General features: G+C 28.9%; 5 protein-coding genes across 9 annotated transcripts in view; 1 reads left to right on the top strand and 4 right to left on the bottom strand.

Annotated features, from left to right (window-relative positions):
• Nucleotides 1-26,446, top strand: part of LOC113363596 (protoheme IX farnesyltransferase, mitochondrial) — a 269,846-nt gene extending 243,400 nt beyond the window's left edge. Inside the window, exons 5-11 of one of the 2 annotated variants that reach the window (XM_026606090.1) lie at nucleotides 23,883-24,035; nucleotides 24,095-24,406; nucleotides 24,959-25,208; nucleotides 25,269-25,464; nucleotides 25,528-25,703; nucleotides 25,771-26,085; nucleotides 26,152-26,446. In XM_026606090.1, coding sequence (XP_026461875.1) covers nucleotides 24,404-24,406; nucleotides 24,959-25,208; nucleotides 25,269-25,464; nucleotides 25,528-25,703; nucleotides 25,771-26,085; nucleotides 26,152-26,393 — 1,182 coding nt within the window. In that variant the 5' untranslated portion in view covers nucleotides 23,883-24,035; nucleotides 24,095-24,403 and the 3' untranslated portion in view covers nucleotides 26,394-26,446. Of the gene's footprint in view, nucleotides 1-23,882; nucleotides 24,036-24,094; nucleotides 24,407-24,616; nucleotides 24,816-24,958; nucleotides 25,209-25,268; nucleotides 25,465-25,527; nucleotides 25,704-25,770; nucleotides 26,086-26,151 lie in introns of those variants that run through there. The other variant, XM_026606089.1, reaches the window with a different exon arrangement.
• Nucleotides 330-2,703, bottom strand: LOC113363592 (oxysterol-binding protein-related protein 9). Of its 4 annotated transcripts, XM_026606086.1 has the most exons (3): nucleotides 1,826-2,703; nucleotides 1,742-1,783; nucleotides 330-1,675 (listed from the first exon to the last, which is right to left on the bottom strand). In XM_026606086.1, the coding sequence occupies exons 1-3, from the start codon at nucleotides 2,565-2,567 to the stop codon at nucleotides 459-461; spliced, it is 2,001 nt and encodes a 666-aa protein (XP_026461871.1). In that variant the 5' UTR covers nucleotides 2,568-2,703; the 3' UTR covers nucleotides 330-458. The 4 variants fall into 4 exon arrangements, with proteins under 4 accessions (XP_026461871.1, XP_026461869.1, XP_026461870.1 ...); XM_026606084.1 differs by having other exon boundaries at nucleotides 1,742-2,703; XM_026606085.1 differs by lacking the exon at nucleotides 1,742-1,783 and having other exon boundaries at nucleotides 330-1,735; nucleotides 1,829-2,703.
• On the bottom strand, nucleotides 3,601-5,087 carry LOC113363595 (zinc finger protein 567-like). The gene is made up of 2 exons (XM_026606088.1): nucleotides 4,585-5,087; nucleotides 3,601-4,512 (listed from the first exon to the last, which is right to left on the bottom strand). The coding sequence occupies exons 1-2, from the start codon at nucleotides 5,068-5,070 to the stop codon at nucleotides 3,673-3,675; spliced, it is 1,326 nt and encodes a 441-aa protein (XP_026461873.1). The 5' UTR covers nucleotides 5,071-5,087; the 3' UTR covers nucleotides 3,601-3,672.
• LOC113363593 (zinc finger protein 846-like) lies at nucleotides 5,665-7,504 on the bottom strand. Its single transcript, XM_026606087.1, has 3 exons — nucleotides 7,460-7,504; nucleotides 6,706-7,343; nucleotides 5,665-6,591 (listed from the first exon to the last, which is right to left on the bottom strand). The coding sequence occupies exons 2-3, from the start codon at nucleotides 7,222-7,224 to the stop codon at nucleotides 5,671-5,673; spliced, it is 1,440 nt and encodes a 479-aa protein (XP_026461872.1). The 5' UTR covers nucleotides 7,225-7,343; nucleotides 7,460-7,504; the 3' UTR covers nucleotides 5,665-5,670.
• On the bottom strand, nucleotides 9,264-10,782 carry LOC113363597. The gene is made up of 3 exons (XM_026606091.1): nucleotides 10,547-10,782; nucleotides 10,038-10,112; nucleotides 9,264-9,959 (listed from the first exon to the last, which is right to left on the bottom strand). Exons 1-3 carry the CDS (start codon nucleotides 10,575-10,577, stop codon nucleotides 9,667-9,669), a joined length of 399 nt encoding a protein of 132 aa, XP_026461876.1. The 5' UTR covers nucleotides 10,578-10,782; the 3' UTR covers nucleotides 9,264-9,666.

The raw sequence follows: 26,446 nt of genomic DNA, 5'->3' as shown, positions 1-26,446 counted from the left end.
ATGGATATTTAATTTTTATTATATTGTATATGTACAGAAACATAATATGTAAATCATTAACATTTATTAAAATCTAATTGTTCTATGAATAATAATCTAGTTACAACTAATAAATGCCCCTAAAATAACAAATTTAACAAATAAATATAATCCATTAATTAGCATTATTCAATTGCATTTATTATATTATAATGGACAAAAAATTTTATCAATGAATTACAATCATAAAAACTATCAAATTTTATTATATATATACCAAATAACAATAAAACATGGATTATTTTGAAGCAAATGCAACATTTCAAATTACTTTCAACTATATATGTTTGCGTAAGTTGTTTATATAGTGTTAGGTAAATATTGCTATATTTATATAAGTTAGTTTGCTATCCTTCTCAGCATGTTTAAAAGTATCTAATACTTTGACTAATCTAAACTCAACTGTAGGCTACATTGCATTAATTACCAGTTGTTTCCAATCTCTCTTCAAGTGGGCTTACATAATACCACTTTTCACCATGTTTTCTAAACATTTTAGTTTGCCATTCCTCATTTTCATCTTTCCTTTGCTGAACAAGGTCACGTTGCTTTTGTTCTATTGTGCTCTTAGCTGTAGTAGCCCTATCTATATCATTCAAAGTCAGTCCTGCTGTTACTTCTTTCCAAATGTATCGAGACTCATTTTGGTCTTGTTGGGCAATAGGTCTAACAATCTTCTTGATTACTGTCACATTATTGACATCAAAAAATGTTTCTGTTCTTCCATCACTCCATTTAGCTTCCATTCGAGCATTCCATTCGCCATTAATGCTTAAAAATGGTTTCTTTTTATCTGTTGGAGAAAATACATCAGCCGTAATTTTGTGTTTTTTTCCTCCATAAAAAGGCTTTGTTAAAAATTCAATGTTGCATTGATAACCAGTTTGTGCACATGATATTGTTACTGAGCCCCCTAGCTCGATCCATGGCACTGTTAAAATAGATCTTCCATAACCATTAGGAAATGTTACAACGTATTCTTCGCCATAGTCAATAACTTTAACTCGACCTTCACCAATATTATGTACCCCAATAGATAATCCTAGAAATTTACTTTTAGTCCAAACATGTGCACAAAAACTTATTTTCTTGTTATAATGTTCAGCATAAAATGCTGAAATTGGTGGATGATGTGATACTTGTTCAGCAATGAATGTTAATTGATCTCTGTTGCACCATGGAATGGGTCCATCAGAAACTAACGCGTCTGATTTTTCCACTCTTTTATCTATGTCCCAATGGCATTTAAAAATTTCGCCAAGGATAGGATTATAAGGTTTTTTTGCTACAGCACTTTTCCTTCCTGCATGGTATGAAGACAGATACCATCGAACAACTTGTACCATACGATCTCGAGGATCTTTTAAATCAGCAATTTTAACAAAAGCATCAGGATGAGCAAAGTAGTCTGCATACATTTCCAATAAGGACCGTCGCTCTAAAATGAAAGTTGGTAAGACAACTTTTGTCAAATCCATACCAATTTTGACTTGAGATAATAGATGAGTAACCACTGAACCATGGGTTTCCATGGACCCCATATCTTCTTCATCATCTACTTCATACAATGCATCATAGTCCAATTCTCCATCTTGGCTAATTGGCGGAGTTCCTGAACGTTTGCCATCATCTAAAACTGCATTTTGAGAAGTGCCCGGCTGATCGCAATATTCATCAGATGGGCAACAATTAATTGCTTCACAAGCAGATTCAGCATTAGATTCATAGTTGCTCATATTGGGTACTGAACATTTGGTAAATTCTGGCAGAGACATTCTACTTCCACTGCTTGTGGGAGTTCCCGGACTAAAGATATCTTCATTAGCATCATAGAAATCTTCTTCACCTTCAGAAGATGAATACGATGTAGCAGGCACTGATAATGTCATAGTATTTCCTGATGTATTGATAGGTGCTGTTTGAGATGTTGATGTTGAGATACTTGAAGATGTCGGGCCTTGGTATACACCATTTATGGGGTGAGCTGTATTCTTTGCTATTTGCAATAAAACTATGGAGTGTTTTATGTTATCCAACATGGCATTGCTGTGATCAGAAATGACCTTGCACTTTGCTCTGTCATCATCATCCGGTATATTCTTAACTCTCATTTCTAATTTAGCATTTTGCTCAATCATGAGTTGCAAATATGCATCGGCCTCTGAGACTTTTTTATCAAAGTCTTTAACTGTTTGAGTGCGCTGTTGTTGACCAGACCATTGTTGACCCCTTTCGCTGTGCCTTAAAATTGTATCTTCCAGAGCTCTGACCCAATTTTCCCTCTCCTCACCATCTCGAGCTTGGAAGTGAAAAGTTTTATGATCTACAGTTATGGTGAATGTGGAATCATCTTCGTCATCTATGCCTATGACAGCACTGCGAAGTCTGACACAACCACGACGTACTCCTCTCATCATCTTCTCTTTAGAGGTATAGTATGATAGTAAACCTGCATTCTCATCGAGAACAAACCATCGGTATTGCCAACCCTTCATAACGTTTGTCCATTTGCTTAACGATCCTTCCATGTTATATTACAATTTTCTCAAAGTCGCTTTGTGGGCTATGCAAGAAAATTATCTTTAAAATAGTATTTTTAACATTTTGTATGTCAAATATGTGTTTCAATTTTCATAACTATTATTATATAAATTAAGTATTCTCTGGTTATTTTGGATATGCAGACTCATATCACTCGATATTTCTTTAAATATTTGATGATGAGCAGATAATATGCAACATCAATAATTAATCACTTTATAAAATAAAACGCGATGGACACTCACGAAACATTTATCATATAAAATAATGAAAACAAACATAAAAAATTTCAATGCTAACTTATGAATTAATTTGGATATTATTTGTCGAAAAATTATTAATATAAATATATCAGAATGATTATCAAACTGTCAATTATCTGTCAATTAATTTGCGGTTATGTGATAATTGCAAGTGTCACCAACATTATGCAGTGAAATACACTAAATTAGGGGCGCAAAAATTCAAATGTGCAACAAATGTACTTTTAAAATTATTCGAAATATAATAAAATTTAGTTTATATCATCAACAATGTTGCTTGGCGAACAAGAACTAAAACCGACCAAAGTGTTATTTGTTAAAAATTATGTGCATTTTTCCTGTTGTATACAATTTTGCGTTTCTCTAAATATTTGTTATATAACAACATTAATTTTCAAGTTCTTGTTAATTAGCCACAGTTTAAAATTGATTATTATTTCTATACACTATATCTGTTTTGAAATTTCTTGCAAATATTTTTGCTAAGCTTCTGATGATATTTTGAATGATATAATTTTTTATTTATTATATATATTTATTTATTTTTATATATAATACTACCATGAAAAATTTAACATAAGGTATAATTAAATATTTGATTATTTGTATATATTTATGTTGCTTTCATATAAATGAAAGTTTAGTTACAATATAATTATAATTGTATTATATATAGAATAAATTCAGTTTTTGAGAAAAACTCAGCTCAATTGCATGAGGTCACAATATCATTACATAATTATTTATTAATCTGGTACTATTTTTCATTATGTTCTGATAGCTATCTTTTACAACTTTATAAAAGTTCATAATTATAAAAAGCCATTCATCATTTATCTTTTTCATGCATTTTAAGATGTGATCTTAAAACATGACGCTGTGTAAATGCTTTCTGACAAATTTCACATTTATGTTTCCGAATACCAGTGTGTGTGACCATGTGCTGAACCACATGTTTTTTACCAGTAAATCGTTTGTCACACACTGTGCATGAAAACTTTTTTTCTCCAGCATGTATCAGCATATGTTCTCTGAGGATTGATTTTACTCGGAAGCATTTGCCACATTCATTACAGATGTGAGGTCTTTCCCCTGTATGTATTTTGAAATGCTGTTTCAAATGTTGTTTCAGGCCAAATGCTTTTGAACATACCTCACAAATGAATTGTTTAGGAGAGTGATTGCGTTTAATATGATAATACCTACCACTCCAAGTACCAAAAACTTTATTACATTGATCACAGCTGTATTTTGTACTAGCTTCCCGATTATGTGTTCTTAAATGAACCATAAAGTTGGAGTAATCTTTCACTTGGGCATTGCATGTTTCACATTTGTAAGGCTTAATACCAGAATGAACACGTAAATGGCTAGTTAATTGATGGGGCTTCAGAAATGTTTTTCCACATTCATGACATAGATGGGATTTTTCAGTTTTATCAACACCTTTTTTAATAACCTTTTTTAAAGAAATTTTATTTCTTTTTGAAGCAGGTTTAATGTATGTATTCATTTCAGGAGATACTTTTTGGTTGAGTATTGAACTTTCTAAAAAGTTAATTTTATTGTTTATCTCTTGCTCTAAATCAAATGTCTTTGATTCATGTATTTCAGTACATATGTTTTCTTCGCTTTTACTTGCCACATCTTCGGAAAGTGTTCCATTATTCTGTAAATTAATTTAATCTATATTGCAACTTCAAAAATATTAACTTATTAAATATTGAAATATACAAATCACCTTCAATTCACAAACAGAATTTTTGGCCGTATCCTTTTCCAAACTTAATCTAATGTTATTCTGCCTGGACTCTAAATTTGTACTTAAAGAAATATTCAACTCGCTTTTAGGATATATCAATATTTCATTTTGTTCTTTTACATTAACATCATTGCATATAATTGTTTTTAATGGATCTTGTTCTATAATACTGCCAGTATTTATTTCAGGTTTAACTTCTACTTTGCTTTCAAAATATATTACATTTTTGTTCCGATTATTGAGTTTTTCAACAGAATTTCTACATCTTTTCCAAAAATCATAAGCTTTACGTAAGTCTGTTAGACAATTATCACATATATGTTTCGGGTACTGATCATATTCAGTTGCTTCTAAGGATGTGCAATTAATAAACATATTTAATACACTATCAGAATCATAGAAACTGTATTGACCAAAAAATAATGGCTGCAGTTTTTCTGATTGAATCAGACATGCTCTGCACATCTTTGTTTCGAAATTCATGATGGTAATAATAATAGTTGTGATATAGCTTTAGCTTTCTTTTATATTTTGCTTTTTTATCATTTATATCTATAAACTTTTCATAGATTTATACATTTAAAAAACAGCAGAAGCATTTTGAAATACTGTTCACTTGTAAATTACTACTTTACTTATAAATGTTATATTTAAATCTGTAAATAAACAACTATTAAAGTCAAATATTTGATTATTATATTGTCTAGGATATTTGATGTTTAGGGTTATGTTTGTATTTAACAAAATATGTCAGAAGCTTTGTTAGGCTTAGGTTACACATCCAGTTTTTTAAATATCTTTCATAATAATTTATTATTTAATAATTTTAACTAGTGAATTTCATTCCTTTAAAATAATTATACAAATTTAATTTATTGAGCTTAGAAATAATACTATTAATACTTGGGTTATTTTTGATATTAACGAATTGCTTTCAAATATTATATATATATATATATATATATATATATATATATATATATATATTTCATAAATTTAAAATTAATATGAAGTATCATATTATTCTGATCCTGATTTCACAGTCTAATTGTAGCTTTAAATAATTTACACTTGTATTTGTTTGTCTTTTTCATGCATTTTCAAATGAGATCTTAAAACATGTCTCTGAGTAAAAGTCTTTTTGCAAATATCACATTCATGTTTTCTAATCCCAGTATGTGTGACCATGTGTTGAACAACATTTTTTTTAAATGTAAATCTCCTATCACAGACAGTGCAAGAAAATCTTTTTTCTCCTGTATGCGTTCTCATATGTTCTTTAAGAGTAGATTTATTACTGAATTTTCTACCACACACAGTACACGGATGTGGCTTCTCACCAGTATGTGTTTTCATATGGCTGTCTAAAAACCGTTTAAGTGCAAATGCTTTTGAACACACTTCGCAGATAAATGATTTAGGCAAATGTTTCAGTTTTGTATGAACATATCGCTTGTTCCAGTTATCAAAGATCTTATCGCAATGCTCACATTTATATTGTATATTAGGATCAGGATTATGAATCCGTAAATGAACTGTAAAGTTAGCTTTAATTTTGAATTGAGCGCCACAAGTTTCACATTTATAGGCTCTAAAATCTGAATGAATTACTGAATGGCGAATTAAAAGACTGGGTTTAGCAAATGATTTGCCACATTCGTGGCATAAATGTGATTTGGCAGATCGTTCTTCATTCTGGCTTTTTGTAGATTTTTCTTTTAAAACATTCTTAGTTTTGTTTGCACTGGTTTTATGTTTATTTATTCGTTTTTGAGAGCTCTTAGGTTTGATCTTGTCAGCACTTTGCATCTTATCATCACTTGAGCTTTTGTTCGAAGTTGATTGCAATGAATTTTGTATAAGGTTTATTTTATAATTAACTTGATCTTCTAAATCAAATATTGGTGTTTCATATGTTTCATTATCATCATCAATTTCTATATTTTTGTCTATTATTTTTGTATCTTGAATAAAAGGAAGGTGACCCTGGAATACAATATTGCTTATAGTCAAATGCTTATATATATATATAAGTTAATAAAACAATAAAAATTAATTTTGATACAAAGTTATTTGATGCTCAATGCGCTATTTACAGACCTCAGACTTTGAGTTTGATGTACTTTCTCCATAATCTGCATTTGTGTTAGGGTTTTGTTGGTCTATTCCATAATATTTATTATAAAAGTAATTCAAATTATTTTCAGGACAAACTTTAACATCATTCATTCTTCTTTCTAAATTATTATGTGTGTTTATTTGATCAGAACTTGGACGTGGTGGATCTTTAAGTTTTTCCTCATTACTAATTTCAGGCTTTATATCAAATTCGCTTTTTAACAATACTAAACTTTCATTCCTATGATTTAGTTCTTCTATAGAATTTCTGCACCGTTTCCAAAATTCATAAGCTGTATTTAAATCTCTTAAACAATTATGACAAATATGTTTTGGATACTGGTCATATTGGGTTGCTTCTAGAGAAGTGCAAGTAATAAACATATTTAAAATAGTATTAGCATTATACAACTCGATTGACTTGTGGTAGTCAAAAAATAGTGGATGCAAATTATCAGCTTGAGATAAACAAGCTCTACAGGTTTTTGTTTCGATATTCATTATTCCAGCATAAATGTAAATTTATATTTATACAAGAATCAATTTCTCAATTACATTATCATTGTCCCCTTACATTATATGCCTACAAGAGTCAATTTGTCTCATTACATACATTTTATCTGAAATAATGAGAAATATGTAAATACTTATGAGTTAAAATAAGGGCAAATAGACTTAAATTAATTACAAGATGATCATATATATTTTTATAACTGTAATTTTCACCATATCTTACATTGTTTAAAATTAACTGTTGTAAATTAAGACACATTTTGGTTATGTACATTATTTATAATTTATGTAATTTTAGTTTGCGTTATGTTAATATTTATTATAATATGATGCGATTTGTAAAAGTTATTCCAGATGCTGAATTAATATATTTCTTTAACAAAATTGAATTATTTATTTGTATTGTAGTGTATGTCAATCCTGTTATAAAATAACTAACACAGATGTCACTTTAATCACAATAAATAAACTTAGGCCACGACCACATGGTAACAGTTTCAAGGAATAAAAAAAGATATAAACTAGTGGTGTATGGCATCGTGTCTTAAGGCAAATTGCTGAAACTTTCGTATTAAAAATTAATTTTTTTTAAAACAATATTTTTTTTGAACTTTGAAAAAAAATAGATTTTTGAGAATTTTTGAAAAAATTTTGGGAAAACAACTTCTGGCAAAATTTTTTTTTTGATGTGCATATGTCTAATGATCATTTTTGACCGCCACATGGCATTTTTTTTACTTTTTTAACTAGATTTCCCAAAGCGCTAGACCCAAAACTTTAATCAGTTCTTCACTTTGCCAATACAACTAAAATATTTTTTGAATTATTATTAGAATCGGACGTACCGTTTTTTTAAAAACTAAGTTACCTTTTTGGCACTTTTTGCCCTGTATCTGCGGAATGGCTAGACCTGCTTTTGCCAAAAACTAATCAGCACGTCTCCTTATCAATACGATTTGAATGCTTTTTGAAGTATTCAAATCGGTTGATCGGTGTTTCCGAAATCGTCGACAAAAATTTGCTTCCGCACACACACACACATACAACCATTATTCTTAAGATATGCCAAAATGTTCAGAAAGCTTTGAAACAAAAACACAAAAAATTTCATTTTCGATTTTTCTGCTATTATTATAATTTACCCTACGGGAAGTTAAGCATGGTGATATTTACTTGAGTAACAATAAATAAATGGATATAATAACATTTTATACTTTAATAAAACAAATATCTAATTGACCAATTTATTAATCATAATTTTAAATATATAACTATACATGTGTAATAGTCTTTATTTTTTATTTTATCAGACTTATTTAATATATACATCGTACACCTCATACATATGCACACAAATATATATTATATATTGCGGTATATGCAAAATAACATCTTCTACTGTAGGTATGTGCTATGTTCTAATTTTGATATAAGTTGGTATTAAATTATAGATTCATAAATTACTTTGAATTCGTAGTGTAATAATAATTACTTTATTTAATATAATCAGTTCATAGATATGAATCAGTTATTTTATTTTGGCAGAGTATCTTTGATCTATTAGCAATTACAAGATTTTCAAGATACTAACTTTTGCAGAGCATCTAAAAAATCACTGACCCATCAGAATTAGCACTCCAGGATTAGTCAGTCTCCCTCAATTTATTTTATCACCATGGTAAGTTTCTCTCTTGAAAATAAATAATTTTTTTGGCATCAATTTAAAAAATGCTTCATATCCACATTGATTTGATGATACACGACGCCATCCAACTATTCATATCCTCAATGTTTTTGGAGCCTTAGTTTGCATTTTTCTGCACACACCTTCCAATTTGCACTTTTCTTTATTTTCTTATTTATTTTTTAAAATGGTGGGTAAAGCTCAGAAGCTCAGTTTTATTTGTTGTTTATGATTATTTGTCGAAAATTTTCATTAGCTAATTTTCTTCTGAATGGTCAGTGCTTTTCGTTTCAGCGTATTAAAGAGTGTCAAGTTAGATGATGCAAATAATACAATACTGAAATTTTGCTAATAAATCAAGAACTTTAATAATACTACAGTTACTTATATTTATTAATTATCTAATTCATATTTATAAGAAAAAACTACAAGCATAATTATTGTAATAATAATTTATTATATCACAGAGATAAATTAGCAATGATTTTCCAGAGTTTCTTTCGCTTTTGAAAAAGTTTGCAGCAATAAAGATCCTAAATAATCTTTCTGGATAAGTTATTGATAAACATTTATCATTGCAGTCACACATTTTTTATTTTATCTCTCGGCTCAGCGCCCTGCAAATGGCCAAATCAGTCCACCAGATGCTGAACACCACAAGTAACTCCAAAGTGCAAAAGACTCTTGGTCTTCTATCTTAATTTGATTTGGCCATAAACAGGTAGCCTTACTTCACTCGTTTTTTACTAACTTATAGTAAAAACAGTGCATTCAGGGCCTTTGTTCTTTCCATTTAAGTCTGCCCCTTTCACAACCGTTTCATAGGCAGGGGGCGCAAACAGTTCATAGGCGGGCGGTTTTTCGGGAGGTGTCTGCTTTCTATCTGACATAGGTGTCAATACCGGTAAAGAGGATTGAGAAGGTGGCAAGCGCCTACAGAGACCCCCGGAACACGATAGGAACGTGAAGAAAATGATCAGGGCCCCAAAGGTCATCACGTACCATACCAAGGCGAGCATTCCTGATTCGGTGGTTCCACCTGGATAATGGAGAGATTATTAAAATGATAATTTGTAAATATCTGCAATCTTAATGTTAAAGAAGATAAGTAACTTACGATGCTGTACAGCAGGGTGGCTTACAATATCTGCACTCACATTTTGGCTGTCGCAAAAAACTACAATAATATTTCCTGCAAACAAAATATTTTTTATATCATTATAAAATATATTTAAAATTGTAAAATATTTATAATTAATTATGAGATGCAAATTCTTAATAATGATAAAAAGCATGATTCAAGTAATGCAAAAATCGTTGAAAAAAATCTTCTTTCGATAACACGAAACACTTTTCGATAACACGAAAAATTTAATAAATTACGTGATCTATTAGTACGAATATATAGCCTTTTTTATAGTTGATTTTAAAATAACAGTTTTTTTTAAAACGAAAACCACCTTGAGTTACTATAGAAAAATGAATGAATGAAATGATCTTTCAAATCTTCCTAGGGAATTATCAGAGGCTGTGTAAGTAGCGAATTTTATAACATAATTTATTATATATAAGATTAAACTGTGAATATGGGTGGTTACGATCCATAAAAATACAAAATGCACAAACCTGCTAAAATAATCCACTTCCTTATATCCATAATTTATCAAGGCACATCGAACATCACACTCCCAAACTAAATTTGTCAAAACAAACAAACAATTTGCAATATTATGCTTAAAGTTCAGTTTCAATTCCAAGTATACACTTTGCGATAGGTGGATCTTCCAATACTGATGCCAAATTTTTACTTAAATAATAAGATTAATTACCACTGCAGTGTATAATGATCTATCTTATGAAATGGCACTTTTGATAATGATTCTACCTGTTATTTTGATGATAACGTTTCGGCAAATCGTTATCGAGAAGATAATGTTATCAGTTTCATTCGCAACTTGGAAACATCAAACTGTTGCGCACTTTGAATTCAAATTTTTTATCAAAATCGAAGTTCGGGATTCATTGACGTAAAATTCACAATCAAATACGATTGCATATCACCATCATTTGGGTTTTAAGGTTCGGTTTTGTTTTTCTGGAATTCTATGTTTCTCTGGTCAACGTTCTCCATGATATAGACGTTATTCCTCTTACCAAGAAAATAGATGGACAAATAATGCAAGGAGAAAGATCTTGAAAATAGGGTTTCCGAATTACTAATATATAACTAATCTACAGAATTTTGAAGAAATATCTTTCGATTGGATAATACTGACTTATTATCAATATTGGTGCCAGTCTGTGCGTGTACCCCCGAACTTCTGCTTCCATTCATCCTTGTCCTTTATCTCTGTATACAATATCTCGTGGTCTCAATTTTTGATCAAAACGTTGATTTCATATATAGAAATTTGTAAATTAATAGAAAGATATTTCTTTATTTTATAAAATTGAAATTAAAAACAAAATTATACAAAATGTCTTGACATGAAGTTCCAAAATCTTTAGCATCAAAAAACGACTTGGTGAGTTAAAGGACAAGGAGAGGTTGAATTGCGATTCCAGTGAACTTTTTGGAGTCCGCGACCCGAGGTCTGGACATACAGAATGAGTATGCCAATGGAAGTCTGGTGTCATAGCTAAGAGTAAATGTGTTAATCCGTGATTAGGGCGCTGCACCAAAGTCTATATTTTCTTTCAATTCTTGATTTATCTTAAATTGCTATCTTCATTGTAGATGTCGTAGGTCACCAGTATAGAAATTTGTAAATTAATAGAAAGATATAATATTTCTATATTTTATAAAATTGTATTAAAATATATCATTATCAAAACTATACAAAATGTCATGACATGAATATTTGTTTTTATCAAATTCTAAAGCTCCTTGATTCCCTTCCATGTCACTTTTTGGCCAATATGGATTTGTCCTAGTATTCTTCAGAGAGTAGAGTTATTTCTTTCCTCACTTCTTCATTTACGACCTTCCACTCCAGGTTTAACCAGCATCTCTAAACTCTTCGGGTGGTATTTGTTTTGAGACTTAGTTTTTTGGCCAATAAAATTCTGATTCTATTTCGAGCTTCTGTTTTCTCCTAGGTAGACTAATGTACCCAGGAGACCATATCTAAAAGCAAATTCTCTTTTATCACATAATCATAGCTTTCTTGTTCGCTGGTCAGTTGAGTTCTTTTTTTTTAGAATTTGTGAAAAAGTTTATGTCCAAAATGTTTTAATTTGTTTATTGACAAAACTAATTATTATACGAAATTCTAATTTTTTTACAATTCTTATCATCTAATGATGTTTGCGTTTGTTAATTGATAAGAGATAAGGCATAATACTCGGATAATTTATATCATAGTGCAAATATTAGAATTATTTATAAATTATATATATATATATATATATATATATATATATATATATATATATAATACTGGTAAGAAAATTGTCAAAAACATCCATGTGTCTGAAGAACAATGCAAACTTCATGAAATTGCATTATTGTGCCATCTAAAAATAAAGCTGATTGTGCTTACCTACTTAATACTTATACTTTAGTTGTCTTCAATTTTAGTGTTGGAATATTTGGAGTATGGTTCACTACTGATCAGATATATGAACTATTTCTATTCTAGTTGAATAAACTAAAGTTTCTTCTAGTCTTATTAGTAGACCGTTATCATTTCGTGATTTATAGTTATATTTTCAGTAGTCCAATTTTTTAGATCCTTAATAATTATCTCCATCTTATTTACCACTTGTTTTTTGTCAATAAATTAAGATAAAATCAGAAATTTAATATTTATTATCTAAATTTATTAACCTAGTTGTTACAATGTTGTGAATTACGCACTCATTATTGTTTGTTTTACGTCAGTAATATCAAGATTATAAAATTATTTTGCGTACTTGAACAATAATTAGTAGCCATTAATTAATAAAGGCATTTATAAATAATAAAACTATATTATAATAGACAAATATGTTATAAACAAAAATAGCTAATGCTTGTCCACAAATAAAAAAATATTTAAAAAAAAGCGAAAAATTTGATACGCATACGTATTTTACAACCGATGTGTAAGTACACTAAATATTTTGTTATTGCAAAAAAATTTGCGTTTTATATTTCAAATTGGTGATAAAAATGATACATATTTAATCTTATAAGTCGCTAATAAAATGTTATAAAAGACTTTATAAAAAATCTGATAATTTAATAATAATCACCTTATATGAAATATGTACTCGTTTTTATATGCATTGAAATAGTTTATTTTTTAAAAATGAAATAATGCATTATACAGTAAATTCAAAATATAACTAGTGGTAAATGACATCGTGCCTTAAGGCAAATTGCTGGAACTTCCCGTATTTTAATGAAATATTTGAGAAATATTATTTTTTTTTAATTACAATACTTTTACAACTGTTAAATAATTTAACATCTAGTAATAATATGAACATTAACATAAATTTAAATAAAAAAAGAGTAAAAAGGATAGAATTTACATTAAAATGATATCCGTAGTATGGTGATTTAATATAAGTTTTTAATTTAATTATTGTTAAATGGAAAAGGTAAATATCTTGATTAGTCCGATATCAAATAGATGGCATATTGTGACGGATTGGGTTGAAGCCCCCTTCTTGGGGTATGCAATGGCTGCCAAATACTATATTTTAGCCTTGCAACCCCTTACGAAGGGCTTACTTCAACACTCCAATCGCCCGCTAAAGTACCTGTAATTACCTGTGGGAGTTAGTAGCTACTATACGAATGAAACCAAGATTACTTTTATAACTAAATCTATTAAAATAATTAACTTCCCGTAGGGAAAGTTATAGTAATCGCAAAAAAATCGAAAATGAAAATTTTTACTTTTCTCGACGTTTCAAAGGTTTCTGAATATTTTGGCATACCTTAGAAAAAATGGATGTATGTGTGTGTGTGTGTGTGAGTGTGTGTGTGTGTGTGTGTGTGCGTGTGTGTATGTATGTGCGGATACAAATTTTCGTCGACGATTTCGGGAACACCGATCAACCGATTTGAATAATTCAAAAAACATTCGATTCGTATTGATAAGGAGACGTGCTGATTAGTTTTTGGCAAAGTCAGGTCTAGCCGTTCCGAAGATACGGGGCAAAAAGTGCCGAAAACGGTAACTCAGTTTTTAAGAGAACGGAGCGTCCGATTTTAATAATTCAAAAAACATTTTACTTGTATTGACAAGGTGAAGAACCGATCAAATTTTCATAAAGGCAGGTCTAGCGGTTTCGGAGATCTAATAAAAAAGTAAAAAAAAATGCCATTTGGCGGTCAAAAATGATCATTAGACATATGCACATCAAATTATCAGATATTTTATAGAGATTTTAACAATAAGTATAATTTTGGTTTACATTCCTATGGGTTCCGTACCAATGTTTACGCGTTAGACGTCGACGGGGCGCTTACGCTGTTTGATATTTCGTCTTTATGCAGTTAAAGCAGTACGATTGCTTTGAAAAAAAGTTTAGATCTTTCAAAATATGTCAAAATAGAGAAAACATTTTTTTTCAATAAAAAGAAAATTTTTAAAAAAAAAAAATTAAAAATTTTTTTTTTTCGAAAAAAAGTAATTTTTTGTCTAATTGTTTGTCAAAAATCTTATTTTTTTGAAGTAATTTTTTTTCAAAATCGTTAATCGTTTTTAAAAAAATAATAATTTTTGGTACGGGAAGTTCCAGCAATTTGCCTCAAGGCACGATGCCCTAATTGCCTTAAGACAGAATTCCACTTACAGCTAGTTAATAATACATTCCGCATGTATTTGTGGAACTTGACTGTACTTGCATACAGTCAATGTTCCCTAACTAATGCTTCTTATTCTTATATCTTATGCTTATACGAATATATGAGTATATGGGGAGAATAGCTACAGCTTATAATCTACATAATCTGACCTTTAAGCTGGACCTGTCTTGTTGCACAACACACACACAACTAACACTAACGTATCCCAAGGCGTTCGCCTATGGGATACGTCTTCGTTGGCTCTAACTTCTTAATTGCCAGGACCTCCAGAGCAACTCTCTGATGGACCCCAAGAACCAATAGATAGTTAGGGGTAGTGGTAGGGCTGTGTACCCTGGGGTTGACGACTATCAGGCGACAATAATTATCAATACGACGATAATTATGATTATCGTCACAATATATTAAAAGGATTACTGTAGGTTTATATTTAACATAACAATTTGCTTGGATTTCACATTCTACTGACTTTAAAAGTATCTTAAGGAAGAAATCAAGGCATCACACGTGAAATGTACCCAATTAAAGTTTTTTTTATCTTTAAAATAACAATTCAAACTCATCCAAAAATATGCATATTAATTTTCTAATGAAATACCATTTGCAAAATACGTTTATCTTTGTTTTGAACGTTAGTTACATATTTTTTTCAATCACATGATACACCTTAAAATTTAATCTTATCTATCTTATCTTTTGTTTAAAAATTAAATAGTGATGTAACACGTTAAAGAAACAAATAAACAAAAAAATTCGCGGAATAATTTTAATATTGACCCAAATTAATTTACAGCACATTCGTCACGAATATCTGATAATCATTTTATGCAATCTACAAAACCGATACTTAACATTTTTAGTTATAATAAATTATTAAATTATTTTTAGTAATTATGGTTTATTCTAATGGTTTATAGGATTATAAAGCTAATTTTTGAATAATTTAGTGATAAATATAGCATTCAAATCAATTCATCTCAAAAAATAAGAGGGAAAGCTAATTCCAGAATTAATAAATTTAAAAAAACTACATCATAAAAAAATAATAAGGCTTTAAATATGTCATTTAGTAATGTAGGCATTTTTTCATTTTCTCTATATTATTAAAATTAGAAAGCAGCATTTGATATAATAAAGTACAATTTACTATCATTAAAGATTTTCCTTCAGCTTTCTATTTCAATTCAAGTATTTATCAGATTAATAAGAACGTGTACAAAAAATATCCCAGTATTGACGTAAATTGCAAAGATAAAATATAAATATAATCTAATCGATACAATTAATCATTGATAATAATTGATTTAATTAAATCAACACGAGTGAAAGTGAAAATTATTCATATAATACAATTTAAAATTTGTGATAGTTAATAGTAAGTTGGAGCAATTTTTGAAATTTATTTTTTTATTTATAAAGATACATAAATATTAACTATCAGTTCCATATAAACAGCAATTGTCATTTATTAATTGGGCCAGTGTAAAAATAAATTACAAAAATCATAAAACAAATATGAAAAATAACAATATCAAACAAAACACACACATTCGTATCTTCATAAAATCTTCATTAAATTAATTGCTTAAAAATACAAACGCATCTGATAATAATTAATCTGACAAAATCTCGAATGACGCAAATAGACACTTTCAAGTCATCGTGATGATTAATTAATTAAATTTCTTTGATAATTAATTAATTTTACCATAAATGGACAAGGTTACCTACTTCTTGTAATTTAATTTCATACTGATCAAGAGTAATCCATAACTGAATTATTAAAAGACAACACAGTCTGAATCGTCTATTGAACTAATTATTTTTTTACATTTTTTATTATTTTATTTTGACTGAATAAGTTATTAAACGTATTAAAAAAATTATTCGTTTAATTGTAATGTTAAATAAAACAATTAAAAGATAACACCACTATTTATTTCTATACGTTTATAACATTTGTATTATAAAATATAAAAAAGTATTTGTACGATTAATGGAATGTTATATATATATATATATATATATATATTAAGGAGCTCTATATAATATTTATAATATTTATGATTAATAATAAATATGTATAAAATTCCTCATTTTTTGGCTCCTATTTCGGTTTCAATCGTTTCCACAAATCTGTATGGTGCAAATGTTTTCTAAAACATAACAATTCATTTGCTAAATTTTCATCAATAACAATAAATATTAATATTTGTTGAATTTTTACCTTATAATTGATTCTTTCACTGAGATTTTTCTTTGTCGATCCAATTGTCCATTCGATGGTTGTGGAAAAAGATTCAGGGATTGAAATGGGTTTGAAATATGTTGTACAAGTGTGCCTGGAATTGAATTATGTGATGAATATAATAAAATTAATTAAATAAATAAAATTAAATAATGAATATTATTCCATAAGTTTACCAGAACTTGGTTTTGTTTAAAATCGCGATTGGACATAACTTGTAAAAAAATCTAGCCAAGTTTAGAGCAGCGACTTTGCAAACGATTTTTTTTTATTAAATGTGTAATAATTTTCAAAACATTCATCAAATATATATTAAATAATCAGAAAATTTGTACAAAATTAAATAATGTTTAATGACTCTAAACAAAATAACACATTAAAAAAAACTCTGAATCCTTTAAAATGTCTTTGAAACTGCTTTTGGTACGTTGGAAGAGTTTGTATCGTTAATACAAAATTAATTAAAATTATTTATTTAGGACAAATATTTTATTTAAATAAGTTTAAATTGAATAATTTGCATTTCTATATTGTATTAAAAGTATTTATATTAGATTTGTCAACAGCAGATATGCAATTAACTAAAAACTAGGGGTAGATCTTCGGTATTAATCTAATTAACATATTTTTTTTAAATTTTCTTTCGATACTTATCTGACTAAACCCATTTATATTTATGTTATTTCGTAATATACTAATTATTTTGGTAAAATGTATTGACACTTGTTAAAACACTTTATACTTACTAACTATTGAAATAAAACTTTGAACATGATTTGAATTAAGTTTATCTATTGACGTCAAAACTTCTTCTATATCATATCTAATACAAGATAAATACCGGTACTAAATTGTTAATTAATGATATATATATATATATATATATATATATACATAATCAAATACGTATTTTTTAGTATAAAATTACCTTTGGGTAGCTCTACTAAAACCATTTTGTTTGTTTTGAACAAATATATCTCCATTCATTTTGTTCATGGTTGTATCTAGAGCTGGTGTCATTGTTCCTATAATAATTTAAAAATGATATGAAAACACTTTTAATTTTTTAAAACTATATCTAATCATTGTAAAATTAAATAAGGGGGCGTCCATTAATCATGTGAGCGAGTTTTTAACGGTTTTTGGACCCCCGTTCTTGGTAATCCATGGTGATATTCAAAATTACCCCTCCTTCTCCGTCAAACATCACGTGTAAAATGTTTAAACTTTTAAAAAAAAATAGTTAAAAAATAAATGCACGTGATATCTTACTATATCCCTCCCTCCCCCACGTGATATTTCGTGATTTTTTGTCAATCCCCCTTTCCCCTAAACTTACCAGTAGGGTAAGTTATAGTAATCGCAAAAAAATCGTAAATGAAATTTTTTGCATATCTTCACGTTTTGAAGGTTTTTGAACATTTTGGCATACCTCAGATGTTTGGATACAATTTTTCGTCCACGATTTCGGGCGCACGAATCAACCGATTTGAGTGGTTCAAAAAACATTCAATTCCTATTGATGAGAAGATACAGGGCAAAAAGTACCAAAAACGGTAATTCAGTTTTTGAGAGAACGGAGTACCCGATTCGAATGATTCAAAAAACATTTTACTTGTACTGACGAAATGAAGAGTTAATAAAATTTTTGGTAAGGCAGGCCTAGCGGTTTGGGAGATGATATAATTGGCGGTCAAAAATGATCATTAGACATATGCACACCAAATTATCAGATGTTTGATAAAATTTTTAAAAATGAGTACTAAAATTGTTACAATTTTGTTGGGTTTCGTACCAAGATTCTTTATTTTTAAAGTTTACTTCTACCGTTCAATCTACCGCAAATTTTAAAATTTTCAGATTTTTTTTTCAAAATGTTCCAAAGTATACAAAGTTTTATACTTTAAATATGAATTTTAAATTTACAATTCAGTTTGAAAATGTATGTATTTTAAATGCGTTATTCTAATCATAAGTAAATATATCCTCAGATGGATTTATTCGGCACCTCTTGCTAATGTAAAGATTTTCAAGTGTTTTGAGTGATAAGATGTATATTTTATGAACGACAAAATATAAAGTGATTATAATTATCTATTTGAAAATGTTTAAAACAATTAATATCAATCATTGATCAATATTTATCGATTTTTTCCCTCGAATATTTAATTACGGTGCGGGAAGTTACAGCAATTTGCCTTAAGGCACGATGCCATACACCACTAGTTTCGTAAATACGATCGAGATCAAAATCATAAATGATTTAGAGAGTTGACAAATAATGTGAAGAACGTAGTGAACGTAGTTGCATTTTTTACAGATCATAATAGTAATTTTTCTCCTCACATCTAACCAAATATGTATTTTTACCGTCGTTTTTCCGGCGGTTTGCGCCCCAACCTGGATCTAGCCCTTATCCAAGGTCAAGTGGCAATTCAGGGGTGCAGAGCCGCAAACATTTTGCGCAATAGAACGTCTAAGTTTATAGAGATGTTGGTATAAAAGTATATTACTTTCATATCGTAAATGTGAATTTAGTACATTTTCCCGTTTTGCAATTTGTGGCCCGGTCAAAAAACGCCATTTTAATATTTGTACCAAGTTGATATTAGACAATATTATAAACTAATCCATCATAAACAAACTACTGAAACATTTTTCTCATGTTTAACTTACGATTGAAACGTTAGAATAGATATTATTAATAAATGCATAAATGAGTAGTCACATCATATTCAAAAGTTGCATGATATAAAATATTTCCTGAGAGGCCAATTCTTTCTATATAACTAGAACATTTATTAAATTTAATACCTACATAAATATTTATCATTACAAAACAGCAAATGCAATCTCTCTCGATTCTTATGAAATCATGATATTAATAATCGAGTAAAAGGAATCGACTAAAATAATAAACTACCGCAACTCTCAAAGTTATCGAACATTGATTTTTATCTAACTATTATTTAACAATTACTTCGTTTTTTTTTTGCAAGAAATGTATTGTTTTAGAAATCGTCCGACTGAGTGAGTTTGCGCAAAGATTTTTATCAAAATTATGAAATTCGGCACGGAAATGTATTCTAGCGTAATTTTATGTAATATTACATATTGTAAATAGAAATGCATGATATTTAGGTTTATTTATATTTATACAACACAATTATACAGTACAGGTACAGGATGTTATATTGTACAGGTCAAACTTATGTTTTGAACTTTCCCTTTATACTGTAAAAAGTATAAGCAATAAGAAAATAGTAAATAACTTACCCTACGGGAAGTTAATAAAAAGGAAAATTAAGTTATAAAAAGCAATTTGACATGAGATAAATTAAAATATCAGTTATTTCATCGCTGCTGATGAATATTTTTCACGAAATACCAGAGCGAGGTTATACTTGCTGTAATCTTCGTGAAACATGTGCTTATGAAATTTTTATTTCTTCCAATAATTTAGCTGTTATTTTTTTAAATCTCTTTAACATTTAAAATATTTTAAATAAAATATTGTATGTACAAATTGCTGGAACTTCCCGAACCGTAATTAAAAATCTTGATGCTGAACCCAAAAACATTTACACAAAATGTGTACACATTATTAAAATCTCTATAAAATATCTGATAATTGGATGTCCAATAAACATTTTTGACCGCCAAATGACATTTTTTAACTTATTTCTATTGAGAGTCCATAACCGCTGGACTTGCTTTCCCAAAAATTTAATCTTCATCTCGTAAAATGTTTTTTGAATTATTAAAATCGGATGCTCCGTTCTCTTAAAAACTGAGTTACCTTTTTGGCACTTTTTTCCTGTATCTTCGGAAAGACTAGACCTGCCTTCGCCAAAAACTAATCAGTTTCCTTATTAATACGAATTGAATGTTTTTTGTATTATTCAAATCGGTTGATCGGTGTTTCCGAAATCGTCTACAAAAATTTGTATCCGCACACACACATACATCCATTTTTTCTAAGTTATGCTAAAATATTCAGAAACGTTATTTTTAAATTTTTTTTGCTATTACTATAACTTACCCTACGGGAAGTTAATTAATATGAGCTTAAACAATCTCTAGAAAACTATTATAAATTTTGTAGAATTACAACTTTTGCATAGGTTTGAATAATAATTTTAATTTATACTTTAATTTTTAAATATTTCATTATATTCTGCCAAACAATTACAGTCATCAATATTTATTTTTAGCAACTCAAATATCAGTTATCACAAACAAAGCCTTATCAGAGCGCTCGTGATTTTCAAAACGTTTAGACACCAACACCATTTATTTTTCAATTATTAATGCTGTTAATTAATACTATTTACTAAACACTTGTATAATACTAATTAACAATAAATACCTGTAAATTGATCGATTTTTAATCCGAATAATGGCACAAAACTATTTGTTCACCATCAGCAACAACTGAAATGTAATTCATAGAACTATCTATCGCGCTTAGTAATCGTTGGACAAGGTTTTTGTAATTTTGTATGTAGTTGTGTTTTCATATATTTGTGTTTGTATTTATGAATAAGCATATTGTTTAAAACACCATCCTATTGGCATATGTGGCCAGAGGTGTCCAGATACCTAGAGACGAGGGCCAGATTGGGAAATTAATAGAAAAGAAAATAAAATTTGTCTTCTTTATATTATTTGCATCCAATTATCTAATTTTGAAAAATAAAACAGTATGGCTTTCTAATATTGAAATTAAATTCAACAAATTTTAAATATGAAATATTTAATTATCTAATAGTTAAATATGATATAGAAATATATATGTATATAATAGATTCAGAACTATCATTAGAAATATAAAAACATGATATTTTATACTCCTGATGTAATAAATAAAAAATAACTAATATATATATATATATATATATATATATATATATATACAAACAATATAGGTAGACAAACACCCTACTTTTGTATATCATCGCTCTAATCTATACATACATATTAAACTACATATAAATGTGTATAATATATGTGTATATATATATATATATATATATATATATATATATATATACTTTCTCCACATAAGCTTATTAGAGATTTCTAGTAAATGTCAGTACGAGAATTTCTATGTCTCTAGTCATTGTTTATAATTTGATTTACTACAAGTATATACTGTGAGATACTGATATATTGTCATTTTTTATATATAACAATTATATATATATATATATATGTGTGTGTGTGTGTGTAATATTTTTTTTGGATATATATATATATATATATTATATTGTTATATATATATATATATATATATAACAATTAAGACCTGTCTATAAAAAATATTCGGTTCTTAGCTTTTTTAACATGGTGGAATTTGTGAGGTCATCTCTAGCAAATTATGAGTTATTTCATTGGAATTATATTCAAAACCAGTGACGGATTTCTGATCATTATTATCTATAACCTTCATCATTTGTATCTTTTTAATCTAGTCGAATATGAATAGAATATTTGATCAATTGGTAGAAAATTATATTGTCTAATATTATAGAGCCATGCAGCAACTTAGTGTACTTTAAAAACGCATCAACGTAAAAATGTATTATATGTAATTTATTAAATTACAAACAGTTAGTCTAAAATAAATGTAGAATTTGGAAAATTTATGCAAAATTAAATAAATATTATTGATTTTAACCGAATTAAACCTTACAGCTACTTATAATATAACCTTTTACGCCCCCCGCTCGAATAATAATATTTTATGCGCCCTCCCTGAATTTTTTCAACAATTTTATTTCATAACAACTTAATTGAATCAGATTAAAAGATGATATGCAAAGATAACTATTTTTTTGCGAACCCGGGACTAGTTGGTGCTAGCCCACGTTCGAACCGATAGCCTCTGTTGGACCTACAACAAATGAATATTGTAACGAAAATATGCACAATCGCCAAAGGGTTACACAACCCTCAGTGCAAAAGGCATTCCTTACCCACCTCTACTAGGGTTCCTGCAATATAAGATCTAACTCGAGGGTTAAAAACGATCATTAACAAATATAACATCCTCCGATGAGGTCGGTCGGGTCCAGGCGCGAGTCCTTGGACCCGCTTAGTGTATAGTGGTGTGTAAATTGTGCCAGGAGAGAAGAACCGTTCCAGCAAAGGTCAAATTGTATTGTTTATTAGCTATTCTCTCCGTCACTCCGTCAGTTTGTTAATTATCTCATAATAAAAGATGATTAAGTGCATTAAAGTTTAAACATAGGACATGACTGTACTTAGATACAGTCATGCCCTCATTCCTGTATTCCTCAGGAATATTAAATAATATAGTAAGTACATTTTGTTTCATTCGTATAGTTGGTGATATCAGTTTCCACAGGTAATTACAAGGTAATTATAGAAGTCGGGTTAAGGACTTGAAGTATAAACCCTTTTGTGATGGGGAGTGCAATGCTAAAATATATAATTGTCAGTCATTGCAATACTACAGAAAGGGGATTCAACTCCTCTTATTAGTCACAATATGCACTTAATATAAATTTGCATTGTCCCTTTAAAACCGGTACTACAAATTCACAAAACCACGCGTAGTTTCAGGTTAAATATTAATTTACCCTACCGGTTGCAAGTGAAATGCCTGGCATGTTTTATATTTCGATTACGTTCACAAAAAAATATTCATAAGAATGTGTGTTTGATGATTATATTTATATATGCACGCGTCAGCAGATAAATATTTTATGTCCACATTATTTACACAAGGTTTTCTTTACCGTTTATTTGAAATTATTATTCACAGCACGTTTGTACAACTGCATCCGATATACGAATTTGTCACAACGTCAATTCATTTATTTTCAAACTACACACTATGATAAATTTTTGTAACAATTTTCACCATCCTCAATTACCTGTTTTAGATAGTCATGTCTTTTTTAACCGTATATAACGAAGATTATATTGGCCATAAAGGGACGCCTCGAAAACCTATAAGACCAGAAAGAAATTATGTAGATTTCGGAGAAAAACCTATAGAAGTCAAGAGATCACGATCTGGAGAGAGAAAATTACTAGTAAAAATATATAACTAAACCATAACATTCTATGCATATTTCTTATCCACTTATTTTAGGAAGATAATCAACGTGAACGTATGCGTACAGTTTATAACGTATCGTATTGCCAGGAAAAAGTAGAAGATGCCTTAAAACCTGTAAAAGTAGACGATGAATTCCTTTTACATTTACGACACACATATATTAAAACTGATATCAAACAAATGCCAGTTCCTCTGACATCCAGAAGGATTTTTGGATATATGAGAAAAGATATTGTTTACATGCCTTTGACCACATATCAGGATGAAGTCGGCGAACCTGGTTATAAATGGTTGGAGAAAACAAGGGGAAAACGTGGACCGACTTCGTTATAATAAAGGACAATGGTAACATATTTGTAACACTAAAATTATATATTAGAATACATATTTATTCTTTTATATGATTTAAAAAATGAAACCAAATAAAATTCAATTGGTTTATAAATATTTGAATTTCGCTCCATTTTCATCATGTTAGTAGAGCCATCTATCGTAATTCTTTCGCAACCGTTTGACGTTTATCAATGGCGAAATTTTCGCATTGAAAATGTGAAAATCAAATAAACAAACGTGTAATATGTTATATAATTTACAAACTGTCATATTTTATGTTATTGATTATTGGAAACAAAAGCACAATTTACAATGTCCAGATAAAAGTTCTTAATTGAACATGCTATCAATATTTGTTCATAAGAGGTTATGTAAAGACATATGTAACTCTAATTCTCTGTCAAGGACTATTTTAAAACAAGTATGTAAAGATTTATTAAATAGAATAATAAACAGTACTATTATTTATATAATATCCTTTAACACTTCATTTATAATATGGGTTACGAAAATTCTTTACCCAAGTTAATTCATTATATTTTAATTATTCTCTACTTTCTGTAGTATGTCGATAAAACATCGAAAGCTGGCATACCGCCTGCTTTCATTACAACAAAATCCAGAGCTAGATCACCGATGAGAAATAACACATCAATAGCAGTAACAATAGAATTACCTACTAGCGAAATTCCTAAAGAAAAAACTAAAGTAAAAAAAGTCATTATACCCGAACCGGCATGGACTGTTACACCAAATTCAGATGCATCAAAGTTAATACAACACTACCTCATGTTGTCAAAAATAAGACTGACATGTAAGAAATAAATTTTTATTTATATTAGAAATATATATTCAAAGATTTGGTGTTTTCTAGCTCTAGTTGTTATAACATCTATGGCAGGATATGCAATGGCACCCGCACCCTTTGAACTTACAACATTTTTATTGTGTTCACTGGGTACAGGTTTAGTATCAGGCGCTGCCAATTCTATAAACCAGTTTTTTGAAGTTCCATTTGATTCACAAATGTCTAGAACTAAGAACAGAGTTTTAGTCAGGGGTATTTTAAGGTAGTATTGAAAATTATATCCATATCTATTTCGAAAAAGATATTTTATATTTATTATTTTCAGTCCATTACATGCTGTAGGTTTTGCTACGGTTGCTGCATCTACGGGTATAGGTATGTTATATTTTGGTGTAAATGGTTTAACAGCAGGATTAGGAGCAGCTAATTTAATATTATATACATCTGTATATACTCCAATGAAAAGAATAAGTATTCTAAATACTTGGGTTGGATCAATTGGTAATTCTAACATCTTTTAATGATCCATGTGTGAATTTGAATTTTTTACATCTTATTTCTATTTTAGTCGGAGCAATCCCACCCCTAATGGGTTGGGCTGCTTGTTCCGGTAATTTAAGTGCAGGAGCATTTATCTTAGGAGGCCTTTTATATACGTGGCAATTTCCACATTTTAATGCGTTATCTTGGAATTTAAGACCGGATTACAGCAGAGCCGGATATAGAATGATGGCAGTTACTGATCCTGCATTATGTAGAAGAGTTGCTTTAAGACATACCTGTTTTTTAGCAGCCTTGTCATTATCAGCTCCTTTTCTAGATGTTACTAATTATTGGTTTGCTGCTGAAATGTTACCATTGAACGGATACTTTATGTACTTAGGTAGTGCATTGAAAATTTTCCTAAAAGTTATGAATTATAAATATTAAATTTATTATTTTATTACAGCTTGGAAATTTTATAAAGAATCGGACAGTAAAAGTTCTAGAAAACTATTTAGATTTTCACTAATTCATTTACCTGCATTGATGTTATTATTTTTATTAAATAAAAAGGAATGGTTTTTTACGAAAGACTCAACATTGGAAACACCTTTGGATATCGATGAACACAATAAAACTCAAACAATAAGCAATAAACCTGCAAAACAAACAGTTGTTGTACCTTCAGCTATTTTAGATAAAATGTAAATAATATATACAAAAATGTTTTAGTAAAAAATAGAACAATTAAAGATATTATG

The sequence above is a fragment of the Ctenocephalides felis genome, unplaced genomic scaffold (assembly GCF_003426905.1).
Source record: "Ctenocephalides felis isolate EL2017-DRISC unplaced genomic scaffold, ASM342690v1 CF-g0.4_SCAFFOLD_00845, whole genome shotgun sequence".
Taxonomy (NCBI): domain Eukaryota; kingdom Metazoa; phylum Arthropoda; class Insecta; order Siphonaptera; family Pulicidae; genus Ctenocephalides; species Ctenocephalides felis.
This window is presented reverse-complemented; position numbering and strand designations above follow the sequence as displayed.